This window comes from Vigna unguiculata, chromosome 1 (assembly GCF_037176805.1).
Source record: "Vigna unguiculata cultivar grain cowpea cultivar isolate G323 ecotype 2 chromosome 1, ASM3717680v1, whole genome shotgun sequence".
Classification (NCBI taxonomy): domain Eukaryota; kingdom Viridiplantae; phylum Streptophyta; class Magnoliopsida; order Fabales; family Fabaceae; genus Vigna; species Vigna unguiculata.
This window is the reverse complement of record NC_140792.1, coordinates 46,406,639-46,421,747: the sequence shown is the minus strand read 5'-3', so window position 1 is coordinate 46,421,747 and position 15,109 is coordinate 46,406,639. Positions and strand designations below refer to the sequence as shown.

Here is a 15,109-nt window from a genome sequence, read left to right as displayed (position 1 = left end):
AGAGTATATGATATGGTAAACAAATATTTATAAGTTTTAAATTAGGCGGACTGTAACAAAAGATGAGGGAGACTGAAATCTGATGACCTAAGAAGATAGAACTAATTACAATGTGAAGCTAAATTAATTATGTTGGGTCTTATTGTTGTATATTTTTTAGTCTTTTTCATCACTCGATGACTTTAGAATTGTTCCATTATCACTTTATCTATAATTAAAGATTTCACACACATGTCAAAAGAATTATCTTTAATCTTCATGTTCTTCTCCATTCTCTGTTATTTTCTTTCTCATTTTCATGTGTGATAATTGATTCTATTATACGTGTTAATAACTATTTAGTAATTCATTCTTATCAAGAATAAGATTTTATAACTTTCATATACATTATTTATTTATATATATATATATATATATATATATATATATATATATTATTATGCATATTTGATATTTTTTATAAATAAAATATATGAACTATGGTTAGTTTTCTTCTGCTTTCTTGTTTATACTTCTTTAATGCGTTTATTGTTTTTTTTAGCTTTTTATTATATTTTTTTAATTATGTATTTTGGAAGCGAAGATTTGTTATATATTATTGTAAATTATCTTCTTGAGAACTAAATTTTTGTACAGCTTTCAAAAGTCAAAGACCTCACAATTAAATTTTATGTTTATTAAATTATTTTGATACTATATTAAAAATTAATTTTAATAAATTTAACTTTATGTAAAATAAAGTTCACATTTATTTATATATCTAAATTATTTTTATCTTTGATTAATATGACATATTTTAAATTGTTTTTATCTTTATATTATTTAGTTTCTTAATTTTGAATTAGTTTTTATTAAATTTATTTAATTTTAAAATTGATGGACTAAATTAGATCAAAGTTTAAAAAAAAAATTAATTTTAACTTTCACTAAAGATTGAGAGACAAAATCATATTTAAAAAAAAAAAACATTTCGAGCTTGGCTTACTCTATTTTTCCTCTATCATTTTCTTTCCTAGTAACTTATATCGAACTGAACTATACTCCACACTTCAATACAAACAAACAATGTAAACCAAATGAACAACTAAAAGTTGAATCCAGTCTTTCTAACCACATTAAGTTTAAACCAATTGTACTAACCACATTAATAAGTTCAAACCAATTGTGCTAAGTTAACATTTCCTAATCGTGCTCATTTAATAATATAAATAGAAATAAAATGTTTTTAAATAATAATTTTTTTTTATAAATTTTTTATTTGTATTAATCATTTTATTATTAAAATAATAAACTCTCATTATTATAAAGTCTCGTTATCATACAACACTACCATTCTACCATTCTTGAAATACAAATTTGTAAACTCTCAGTTATCATCTAAGTTTTAATTTTATCGATTAATCAAATTACTCATAAATCTTTAATTCTTTTACTCCTCTATTCTCCAATTATTTTTCCTAATCTACACAACTTTATTATGTTTTTTTTTTTCCTTTCCTCTTTCACTTTCTCACCAGAAATTAGAACAAAAAAAATGAATCTAAATACAACATAAAATTCAGGTGATTCACAAAGAAAAAATACTAACATTTCCAACTCAAAGAAATGATCAACTATAAAATAGCAAACCAATAGCCGCACCTTACATGTACAAAAGCATTTCTCCAGCAAATATGGGAATGGATATAAAGAATACCCTCTTGGAAAATCTTGGTATCTACCTAGTTTGTATACCGTAAAATAAGAAAATATTACAAAGAATAATATACTCACATTTCTGGGGACTATAAAAAAAATACAAAGCAAATCAGTAAAAGGAAAATAGTTAATTAACTTGAGTAGTTCTATCCTTGCAGATCATATGCCACTCCTGTAGTACTGCTGCTTGAAGAGCTTGATGTTCAGCTTCCTCAGCAGTTAGTTTGGACAGAGTTGAAGGCCCCTTCCTTTTTTCATCTTCATCGTTGTTTTGTTCATTCTTGTTATCTTCATCCTCCTCATCTTCGTCATCAGATTTTGGAGTCTTGGGTCGTGGTTGGGCTGCCTTTAACAAGGCTATCCTTTCCATTGATATGCGGAGCCTCTCAGCTGCAGCTACTTTCACTTCATCTTCTGGCATATACTCCACACCACCATCGGTCAAGTCGTCCAACCAACCCTGAAGATCTGATCCGATCTCCTTAGTAATAGATGAATCGGATGCTCGAACCACAAATTTGCACATCATGGTTGTTGTCTCATCACCCAAGTCCACATTTCTACTCACTTCACTTGCACCAAAAATCATCATGCCCAAGAACCCACCATGCCAGGTTTTAGCAGCATAGCACATCTATTACACAAAGGATAAAGGAAAATGGAAAAGAATTAGAGCTGTTACAACCCTTTCTTTTATATTTTCGGAAAATGAAACAATTCCAGAAATGGAACGCAGCAACACATCCTTAAACTATTTCAAACAAACAAACAAATACACACCTCAAACCCTGCCACAGTGCGGATAATATGCGAACAAACTTTGTGGAATGGCTTAGAAGACAGGGATTTCAGTCCACTTAAGAAAGGAGATGCACCATACTGCTGGGCCGCAGTAGCCTTAAATCCACTTCCTTCGTATGTATATGTACCAGTATATTCGACAATAGCAGGCATACTCGGCCACAGTCGGAAAAACTCAACAGGTGATATTTGGTGTGGCAAAAGAAGCTCGGTCAACGGAATTTTATACGGCTGACATCTCAAAATCACAGGCTCACCTAATTCAGGCCTTAGGCTTCTCCTCTGTCTCATGATTTGCGGATCCTCCTCTGCATAGTCACCTTCGTAGTCTCCCACAGCACCACTACCATAGAATGGGTAATACAATACTTGAACCCAAAGGGCACATCTTTCAAAGTGGGAAACACCAACTGTCACACTGCACAACACTGGATCCTGAGAATGGAACAAAAGAATTGTAAAAAACTGCTGTGTGAAGAAACAGAGCTTAAAGTACAGCAAAAGGAAAACAATTAACATAAACATATAATACAAGCCTTCATATTATCAAATAATAGTACTTTAAGGGTTGCCAACAGAAGATATAACAAAAGACAATGTCAGAAATATTAGAAATATATAAAGATACTTTGAATATATTGGAATATCTTAGATGTTCCCTTGAGATTTATTCTTCTATATTTTGATTTGACTTGTTTCTGTCAGAATTGTTTAACTTATTTGTGTTGAATTACCTATTCGTTAGCTATGTGTAGGTTACTCATATCTTTTATGGATATCTTCCGTGTAAGTATGCCTATAAATATATAAATCAGCAGCAAAGGAGTGAATTAATCTGTTAAGCTTCTTTTCTATTTCCACTGTCAAGTTCATATCAAAGCGGATCAATCCCGCTCAATTTGTCAATGTTCACCATGACCGACCACTGCAGTTCTCTTTTCAAGGACCGACTAGATTAGGATAATCTATCTATGTGATGGAGAACCTAATCAGTCTTGAAGGCAGACCCCTCACACGCCACCATGAGCCACCTCTACATGGGGTTCCCTTAGGAGCTTGTTTGTGTGCCGCCTCCAGCCACTAGAACGATATCACACCAACCCCATTTTGCGTGCAGGTCATCTTGAACAACTTAGGGTTTTCCTTTTTTACCCCTATCTTCTTCTCTGTATCAGAGAATGATTCACCCTCAATCATTAATTTTTGATTTGGGTCCTTGGGACTATCTAAGGAGTCTACAATCAATTCAATCATGAGGATTTCAACTTTTAAGAGTTGGAACCCAGAGCAAACACATTAATGGAACTTCTTGACCAGTTAAAATTTGATCCCGAATATGATCAAAATTAAGATTCATTGCTCAAAGAATCATGACTGTATATAACTTATCCAACTTCTACTTGGTTTCTTCCAATGACTGAATTTCCAAGAATATTTCTTAGTTCCTGAATAGCAAGATGACCTTCAGCAATGAAGTTGTCAATGTATCGGCAGAATCATAATGTCACCAGAGAAAAACAACAACGGATGGAGGCTGCGTAAAACACTTTATTTCCAAACAAGATAGACAAAACAAGATCAACCCTCTCTAATACTAACTTAAAAGAATATTTGAGAAAAAGAGCTTGACAGATCTTAACTTAGATACACGTACTGATTTAGATTTAAATGTTTATAATGATCAGTGGCTTACTACAAAAGCTTAAAGAAAGAGTAAGGTTTCAGATGGATACAACATAAAAACCACTTTTGCTAAGATAATATAAATTATTCTAACACCACCTTTTTCCTAATAATACATGATCCTACTTAGAATAGTTGAAAAGATGCAAATGCAAAATAACAACTGGAAATTGGAATGGAATATGAACTTTAGAGGAGAAGAAACCTGTGAAACAAGACCACGTAATTGCCGCACTGCTTGAGAAGAACCATTCATATAGTATAATGCACCTGATAATCCCACACGTATATCCACCCGATTCAATTCAAGCTCAGTTAAGTTTAAGACCTGAAATATTTTCACTTATAATGAGACTAAAATAAGGACAAACATCATAGCTGCTTGGAAAAGAAACTGCGTCAAAAACAAATAATGTACCTCATCCATGAGTTTTAAAGTTTTAAATATGACACTACATTACTAAGCAACGCTAATACATTAATAGATAGTCGATCAAAGTCTAAGGGGTTAATGATTAATGCTATTTTTTTAAGGAACCATGACTTAGGAAGTTATCGCATGCCGAAATACAATTGTAGAGCATCACGACCTTGGAATATTTGTTTTTGTAAAATTAAATAGTTGCAATTGTAGAAAGATAGTACATGAAATTACAGGCGCCACCTTCCAACGAAGAAATCAATGTGCCAACATTATGGGGATCTTCAAGCAATAGATATTATGGTCACCACACTTTAAAATGAAACCCAATCTACTATTCTTCACATAAAGTAATAAGTTCTGTCAACCTCTAATTCATTTTACGAAGGGATAAATTGTGGCTATTACAGAATGGTCTAGCATATGGCCAACTTAAATGTTTCAAAATTTACTTGCAAAATCCAAATAACTGAGTAAGAAAGCAAAAAGTTCAGAAAGCTTTTTGACCTTCAAATGCAGAGTGATCCTCCCGTCACTTGAATCAGCTAAATGGTAACCTTCAACATAACAGGGATCACTGCTTCCAGTCAAAGTAATCGCAGTAGGAGGAACCTTCAGTAAAGTAGAATCCACTCCTTTTGTGAGCAAAAGTGTTAGTTCACTGGGGTCAGGTCTCCATAACTCTAGAATAGCCTTGTGAACCAATCCTTCCAACTTTCTATCCTGAGCAGCAGATGCTTCAAAAAACAGAACAGTTAATTTGTGGTGGCTAAATGGGTAATCCCCTCTGGCTTCTGTAACCCCTGCCCACCTGAAGGTAACAATAATAATGAGAAATAATCGCATAGTACATGATGAATTCAATTAATGATTTGATAAAGATCTTGGTTAGCATTGAAAATAGCCATTAAGCACCAATATATTCCGAACAGAGAGGAAATTGGCAAGTGATCACCACTGGCACAAGAATCTGAAAGTGTAGACTTTAGTTACAAAGACAGGATTTCCTAATGTGAAGGGGAAAGAATGACGATCCTAAAATGCTGGATTATGTAAAAAATCCATGCCCTCTCAAGATTTTATAAATCAAATCTTGCATCTCTGTTTTACAAAATTCCCCTGTACCTCTCACTGACTCTGTCAACCTTTATAGAACCTCAATCCAACAGGAGGTCTAACAGCAAGCTTTCAAGAAACAACACCATCAAGCAATAACTTTTTTACAATCATAGCAGACTGGAGTTTTACTTAAAGGAGTAACTTAAGAAAAGAAGAATTAAGGAAACATATGAATAAGAAAGGGATCAATGACAACATGGAAAAGTAAATTAGAAATGCATTGCCAGCAGTGATGAATAAATTTGCACAATATTCACACCTAGTGTCCTGATGACTTGAAGCATATTGGATTCTTTGCAATATCAAACGACATTGGTGCTTGCTGACAGAATCAGCCAAAGGATTGTTCCTAAACTCTTCAAGCTCTTTGGTAAGTAGCTGTCCAGCCCTAGGGTGGCGTGATCCCAGCCGTTGAGCAGATATAAGAACTGCCTGTACATCTTGAACTCTGTTTGTTGTTTCTGCGGTTGCATCAACATTGAAGAGAACTTTGTGAATATTTGATATGATGACATTAAGAGGGTCATCAGGGTCGTCTGCTAGGAGTGGATCCAATCCTTCTATATCTATGTGCTCTGCAATAGCCCAAATAAGGCGGGCCAAAATTCTTGGTGTATTGACCTGTTACGTTCACAAACATTACCATGGAACATTCAAGTGTGTGTGAGAAAATTCCATTCACTTGTTGTGATATATATATTTATCCAACTTAAACAACACTAAAGTGTTTGACAAAACTAAATCATATAAGAATTGATTTATAATAATGAGAACATAAAAACAAGGGGGTGTGTAAAGAAGAAATTTAAAAGGGTCAAGAAATAAATATTTCATAATTTCAAAAGGCACCATCTAACTTTGAGGAAACTAAATCTTATAAGATTTGATTTATAATAATGAAAAAATCATAAAAATAAGAGAGTACAAAGAAGAAATGTACAAGGGTCTAGAAATAAATATTTCATAATTTCAAAATGCACTAGTCTTACTTTAAATTTCACCATCTAATATCACATATTGTTGCATGATAGAAAAATTATAACTCAAGTAAAATGCCCTAGAAAACTTTAAAAATATCTTCAAACCATTATTGTCATTCCCAGATATGGAGGCGCCATGGCCCGACCACAAAAAGTGGGATATTGGATGGCTGTATGATCATTACTAATATTTTTTATCCATATTAAACAATTAATATTTATAAGGATATAAGTTGAAAAACAAAGAGAAAAAAAATCAGACCATACACCAATGATCATTTAGAGTAAAAACTTGTGGTACTCGAACAAATATAGAGTATAAGGTCAAGAAAACACAAACTTAAAACCCAAATTTAAAAAATAATAATTACTTGAACACAAAAAGAATTAAATTAAAATAATAATACTTAAACCTAAAGCAACTAGGGAGGAAAATTAACAGTGGGAACAATGGAAAGAAAAAAAATAACAGTGTTGCTGGTTCATTTTGTTCACTGCCGTGTAATATAAAAAATCAAATTAAAAACACAAAATACCCAAAATAACCTTACAAACGTCAATTAAGTAAAGGTATTTTGGACAATTCAATTGTTTCTAATCTGCAGTGGATGAATCACGTAGGGCTCGCAATTCACACTACACAACCCACACTATGACCCTCTGAACCACACTGCTGCTACAGGTGCAATGCACCACAAACCAACAATGACATCAGCTTGCCTAGTTTCAACAAGGTAAAAGATAATTTGCTTCCACCATGGAGGTGAGTAACTGTCTAAAGACGGTGAAAATTCATACTTGTTAACTATCAAATTGCATTATTGAATTTAATAGCATTATGATGAATGCCTTAATGGAAGGTAAACAGTAGTAATGGAAAGCAAGGGCATAGATTAAACGTGGGATAAACTTAAGGTTTTCCTATGAAATTCATCCTTATCAAATGGTTCATTGATAATAAAAGCCTCTATGGTACCAGCCACATACATGCAATTGACAGAATATTAGACTAAGTACCTCACGTAAGTCCTTCACAAGCTCACGTTGCAAGTTTTGTAATCTAGTTTCATTCAAAATTTGGTCCTGAGAAGCTCCATCTTTGACTCGTTTAACACCACCCCTGGTATCATATACGTAACATAGCCGAACAAGCAACTTCAAGTAGCAGTCAAAGGCATAGGTACGGCCATCACAATCCCATTTAACACAAGGCCGACAAACTTCCACCACTTCCAAAGCAGGTTCAGTCCAGTTTAATGCACCATAACCCGTTCCATATGCCAAAGCTCCAATGACCCTACTCTCCATGCCCGTGTTTTTTTGTTCAGGCAGTGGCAGAGACAGCTGAAAGCAACTTTCCACAAGCGATGCAACTAACTCCTCCCTAAATATACTTTTACTTGTAATGCTGTTAAGATCATCATTCACTCTGGCATCCTCAAAAAGAGATGCTATATCTGTTCCAGGGAGAGGTTTCTGCCCTCTCCGTACACTTTCCTTGGCAAATAGATGCACACAAAGAGCTGTTCTACATATACATGCTAGAGCATACATTCGATCCGATTCTGCTCTCAGGTTTTTCACCATCAAAAGTAGCCTCTTGAAAAGTGATACCTACAAGCAGCCGTCTATACATAATAAGCACAAGCAACTTTGTCAAGCCAAATATCCTATGCTACACTAATACAATCTAGCATTAAATGTCAAATGGGAAACAGTTCACATACATACATTGTAACCGCTAGATTGCACAACAATCAAACAAAAGTCTAGAAATTTGCCAGCAGCATTAATAGATTCATACAATTCAGTAGCACACAAGATACAGATCAAATACATTTACCCACCATATTGTTGTGAACTATGGCTTAGGCTGGTGAAATTTTGATGCATTTAATAATTCAAAAGGCTAACAAACTACTACTTAAAACATTAGGTTAAGCATTAGAATACCAAGGATAAGCAAAATGAACAATCAAACTTCAACAGAAAAACTCCCATCTGATTTATCAAAAAACTAAGATATATAAACTGACTTCAACAGCAGCACTTGATTTGTTTAAATAAAATGTGTTTCTTCTTAAACTAAAATTGTGTACAAGATAAATAGCTTTTTCTTTTTGTTATTTTTTTCTCCTATAATTGATTGTGGAAAAGTTTATGTAAAGAGACTCATTCTTTTTCTATAAATGCTTATAGAGATGCATATGCACACAGCACCAAACTAGTGAAACTCTGATGCTATATTCATAATTCATAGGCTAAAAAGCAACATTAAATTAAAAACATTAGGACAAGCATTACACTACCAAGGATGAGCAGAAGAATAATCGAACTGTCTTAAAACCCTGTCTAACTTCCCTAAAATCTTCGTACGTACATAGAAGTTTATTCCCAAAGTGAAATTTCAAAGCTAGTCATACTTTATATAGGCTAGCATACTACCATTTAAAAAACTAGAAAAAAAGCACTAGAGCACTCAGCATAACAATCCATTTAAGAACCGTATTAAGAACACACTATAAAACACTCTTCTCAAGACAGCCTCTTACTCCATAAAACACTCTTTTTAAGTCAGTCTCTTACTCTTAAAGCAGTCAATTACTGGTGAAAACATACTGAAAACTACAAAATCATGAGATAGTGTGTTCGAAAGAAGAATTTGTTCCAAGCATTTTTCTTAACCTAATCAGTAATTCATGGATGTGAATAAACAACACCAGGGCACCCCACCTGCATGTGAAGATCAAGGAGATGCAAATTGGTGACAACAGCCCTTACAATGCTCTCTCTAGCAGAAGCAAATTCCTGCCGATCCCACAGCGTTAAAATGGCAATGATGGATTGCGAAGCCCATTCAGGCTTACCACCAGGCACATCAGCCAGATACAGCATGTTGATCCCAACCTCATAGATCAAAGCCGGTTCCAACGAGGAAACAAGGAAGGGCGCCAAGTGAGTCACCACGTCCGACACCCCCACAAGCTTCTCCGCATGGGAATCAACCTCGTCATTTCCACTAGCGGCAGAGAAAGCCTTAGAGAGCTTACGGATGACCTCTACGCTGCCGGAGGCGACGGCCTTGACGGAGTACACGACGGGGAAGACAGTGGCGCGGAAGTTCTCGACGGGAAGGATGAGGGAGCGCGCCATGAGGGCGCGGCGCTTGCGCCACACGAAGTCCACCATGGAGGAGACCCAGTTGGAGCGGATCGCAAGGGAGTTCTCGCTGTCGACGAGTTTGTCGCCGGCGAGCTTGCTCATGCGCTTGGAGCTGAACTCCTGGAAGAGTCGTCCGACAGATTCGAACGCGACCTTGGCGACGGCATCGGCGCGGTCGAGCATGTTGGCAGCAACGCGGGCCCACCAGGCGGAGACGCGGTCGAGGAGGTTGACGTTGTTCTCGCAGAGTGTGACAAGATCGTCGCGGGCGAGGATGCAGCCCAGGGTTTCGGTGACGGAGAAGCGGAGGTTGTCGCTGGGGGAGTCGAAGCACTCCGAAATCTCCTTGTTGCAGTCAGAGATGAGTTTGGCGAGGCGATAGAAGGGGATAGCAGCGAGGATCGAGACGGCAGCGGCGGCGACATCAGGGTCCGGGAAGTGGAGGTCATTGCGGATGCCGCTGCAGACGGTTTCCCAGAGGTCCGGGGTTAGCCGCGTGGAGCGGATGAGGTCGAAGGCTAGCTTCTTGCAGACGGCGGACGCCGGGGCGGCAACGATCTCCTCTACGGCGGTTTTCGCGATGACGGCGATGTCGCGGCCGGCGGCGGACTGCTGGAGGGCCTGGAGGAGAGCGCTGGACTGGCGGAGGGCGTCGTTGGAGTGGAGATCAGCTTGGATCTGGGCAAAGAGAATGTCCATTCTTGGGTGTTGCCGAGTTCAGCCTTGAGAGACTGCTGATCTGATCTGATCTGATCTGTAAATTGAATGATATGAACTGGGTGCAATGATATCATCAACTCCTCTTTTCTGTTTTCTCTTGCTGTCGTCAAATATTATCTGTGGAAGAGGAGCACCACTGCCATTGCCGGGATCAGGAGAACTCCATAAGATGCTGGGTAAAGGAATAAACTTCTATTTTGAATTCACAAAACAACCCATTTTACTGCAGTTTTTTGTTATGTTATTTATTTAGATTAAAATTTAATTAGATCTCTAATACTTTTATTTTATTTTATTCAATTTATTCCTCTAATTTTTAATCAATTTGATCTACAGTAAAAAAAATAAAGATGTCAGAAGTTGTTTTTTGGGTATATATGCATTGATTTGAAATTGCAGGTATGTTTTTCTCTCATCTTTTTTTCTCAAAATCAGCAAGTAATAACCTTTCAAAATATTAGTACTGATGACGAGTCTGAGTAAACGCAAACAAAGCTAAGCCCAAAAAATATCAGCCCAAGCCCAATATACTTATAATTATAGAGATTTTTTCATGTAACTCCAAGATTTTTTCTACGGTTTCAAAGGTTTAAATATTTTTTTATCTTTCTACTTCTATCAAAAATTAGAATTAGTCATTTTTTAAAATCTTAAGTTAATTTAGTTTTCTAATTTTTAAAATACTTGAATTTAGTTTTTTTAATCAAATTTTATTAAATTTATTTGACATTTTAAACATATTTCATTATAGTATTTTAGCTTGTTTACACCGTTTGACATATGCTCCTTCAATCATAACTGAAAAATACGTTTAAAATAAATTTAAAAATATTTGGTTTAAATGACTAAATTTACATATATTTAAAAATAAATAACTAAATTGATTCAAAATTTTTAAAAAAATTAATTTTAATTTTCAATAAAAATTGAAAAAAAAAACGTATTTAACTCAATTTTAAAATTATCGCATAACCATTTAAGAATGCATAATAAATATTGGAGATGAACAAAAGAAACATCCTACTGCTGAATTATAAAGAAAAATGTTCGAAAACTTGTTCCGAAAATATTTTTAAAAGATTGTTTTATCATTCAATTGAGAATGAAAAGTACGAGGAAAAACTAAGAGTAAAAAATAAAATTATTTAGAATAATAAAAAAGACAAGTAAGAGTATGTTTACATGAAAATAGGGTTAAAATGAATTTTTGGTATGTTTTTACAGTTTAAATTACCTTTGTGCATTTTTTTTTTTATAAAATTAAACATGTTATGCAAAAAAGGGTAAAAGTTTGTAAGCTTTATTATTAAATATGGTTTTATAGGCTTTTGATCCAATAGTTTTCTTTTCCGAACAATCTAATCTATTGATAGTAAAATATAATAAATTAATCTATTGATCGTAAAATATAAGTTGTACCCATTTTTTCTTATCTAGATGTCGAGCATATGATATGGTAGATAAATATTTATTAAATTTTAAATTAGCAGGACCTTAACCAGAATTTTTCACACTGCAGACTGAATTTTTATGACCTAAGAAGATATAGTTAATTACGATGTGAGTAGCCAAAATAATTATTTGTGTATTTTCTTGTTTTTATTTTTATTTTTAATTTGTAGCATTTATACTTAAATTCGGAAATGGTTTATAAATAGGTTATAAAATTATTTACAACCAGGTTAAAATATTTAAATTTGTAATTTGTGATCAAAATACATTAGTTTAAATGTTTGTATTTTTTTATTGATTTAGTTATTAATAACTATTTTAATTAAATTAAAAATTGTATTTAGTTTTTATCGTATTACCTATCGAAATTTAAGTTATTAATTAAAGATGACCAAATTTGTAGGGATCCAAATTAGTAATTGATATTTTTGTGATAATTTAAAAACTGATTTTTAAATCGGTGACTAACAATTTTGTAACTAGAGTTTTTGTCACCGTATCATTTTTGTGATTAATTGGATTGCTAATGGTATTTGAGTTCAATTTTATTCTTTTCATCATCATCGATTGCTAAAAATATATTTTTCTGGTAATGTTTTTTGGCTAAATTCATCATAAATATGTTATTAAATATAGATGAGAAGGAAAGGAAGGAGAAGAGTCGAAAAAAGAAGAAGAGAAATCAAGAAAGAGACGAAGTTAAAGTCAAAGAGAAAGGAAGAGAAAGAAAGAAAAGAAAAAGAAAAATCTAAATAATTATGGACAAATGTATAATCACTTATCGATGAATTTTTTAATTGTTACTTTTGCATCGAAAATTTCATTTTATCAATAGAATTTATCTAATACCGAGATAATTTATTTGTCGATAATTGTATTTCATTTTGTAGTGTATATAGTCTTGATTTTTTTGTTAATTAATTCAGTTTTTTTAAATTGAGAAATAATAATTTGAGATTCAAGTAAAAAATAATAATTGACTGAGAGACTAAATTTTATTATTTTATTTAATAATAAAATTCAGGTCAATTTGTTACATTAAAAAAATGTCTGTAGTATAAAGAGTAAACAGTTAGTTTGAAGTGATATTAAAAGTAGAAAGTCGTTTATAAATTTTGTTCAGTTATAAGAAGAGTTTAACAATTATCGTAAGTTGTTTTTATTATTAAAAATTCTTATATTATTTGAAATTTTGTTTGCATATATGTTTGAAAAATTTGTAAAAGAGATTTTTTGCTGTTATTTTTTTTCTATAAAAAAAATGTAGTAATTTTTTGTAAAAAAATTTCTAAGAAAAATATTTAATGTAAAATTAACATGAAATATAAATTTTTTTAATCGTGTTTAAACTATTATTGAATTAGAAACCTCCATTTGCATGAATATTAAATTTACCAAAAGTTACTTACTTAATATTTTGTTTTAATTATTAACTTTTAAAACTAACTAGTAAGAGTATTCACTTTCCCACTGCATTTTACAAATAAATTAGTAAGCTGTTTTTATCTGACACTTTTTCTTCCTTTAAGAACCTTTTGTGAATAATATGGTACATGAATCTTTTTTTTCCTTTCTTAAAATCTTCTCCTTATTATATGTGGTGAAATTTAAATTATCCTCGTTGCTCCAAACAACCTTTTACTGGCATGTCATGTCATGCAACTTTTTTGCTTTAGAAAATTATTGCTGTGAGAAAGAAAGAAAGAAAAAAGCACCCTGTGATGGTCCTCTTCCCTATCATCATCACATGCATGCCACAACTCAAAGTGACACTGTAAATAACCCAAGTGCTCTTACAGAATGCTCATCTTTGAGTCTCCAATTTCAGAATACTCACAAAACATTTTTTCAGCTTCCAGTGTGAGCTTGTTCTTCTCCTTACATGCAACACCTACATTCACTTTTTAAATTCCAATCTCTATACTTTTGTTTCTTCTGCACATTTTCATTTCTTAACTCATCAATCACTTTTACAAGTGACTCCACAATCATTCACTTAACTCTACTCGGTGCCTTCCATTGACGTGTAATTGTCAATTTGACTTTTGCACACATTTACAGTTATAAAGATACACAGTTTGTTTTGAATCGCTTCACATCACAGACACACACACCACCTTTCATGACCAAAACTCATTGGCTCCACCAAATTATCATCCTTCAAATATCCTTTATAACGATAATTCTACTTAACTATGTATGTGAAAAAAGAAGAAAAAAAAAAAATTTGGAACAGAAAGATACTTACAATAGTTAATATATATGAATTTGAGTACTTATACATCCATGTCAGCATTTAGAGAGAGCAAAGAACATATATTCGGTAGAAGAACATGAGCACTAAGCGAAATATATATGAATCTGTGTAGGGAAAAAGAAAAGTGTCATATGATTGGACCATAAGTGAAGTCTTTACCTTATTATATATAACATTACCATGACATCTCAGAATAGAAATAAGGTGTGAGAAATCCCAAGTCCACTTCATTGGGCGTGACACTTATTCTAGAGAATTATATATGTGAAAAGACACATCGAACATAACCCAGAAATTTCGCTGAGCAAAACAACCTACTGTACACAGATATGTCTGCATTAATTATGCACACAATACATCATGTCCTAATTTGCATTGCATCTTAGCTTACTCCATCTGGAAAACTCCAATGTCCGGCCCCTACTCATCATATTCCCTTATTTTAGCTACTTTTACTTCTATGTCTACATCTACACGCCATCTCTAACTTCATTATTCAACAAATATGCATGTGTGTGTAGAAAATGGGGTTCAAATATAAAACAATAGTTGTTGGTGTTGCTCTTGCATATATGAATCATCAAACTAGTTGCTAAGCACTGCTTAATCATGGCTGTGAACAAGTTTAATGCTAAGAGGATATGTATCAAGTAACCAAATGCAGACAACAAAATAAGAAACGGTATTACCCAAATACAGTGTAATATTAAAATCTATATAATGAAGTTATTGCAAGTGTAATTGTACGGTAGGACTTAGCTGGCTAGCCAGAAGAAAACAAAGTTCGAAAATAATAGAGTAGAGTAACATTTTGTG

At 33.4% G+C, this 15,109-nt stretch overlaps 1 protein-coding gene across 1 annotated transcript; it reads right to left on the bottom strand.

Moving 5' to 3' along the window:
* Nucleotides 1-1,589: 1,589 nt before the first annotated feature.
* On the bottom strand, nt 1,590-10,788 carry TPLATE (ARM repeat superfamily protein). Its single transcript, XM_028085387.2, has 7 exons — nt 9,436-10,788; nt 7,720-8,316; nt 5,982-6,343; nt 5,111-5,414; nt 4,388-4,510; nt 2,479-2,934; nt 1,590-2,332 (listed from the first exon to the last, which is right to left on the bottom strand). The coding sequence occupies exons 1-7, from the start codon at nt 10,561-10,563 to the stop codon at nt 1,826-1,828; spliced, it is 3,477 nt and encodes a 1,158-aa protein (XP_027941188.1). The 5' UTR covers nt 10,564-10,788; the 3' UTR covers nt 1,590-1,825.
* Between the last annotated feature and the right edge of the window lie 4,321 nt (nt 10,789-15,109).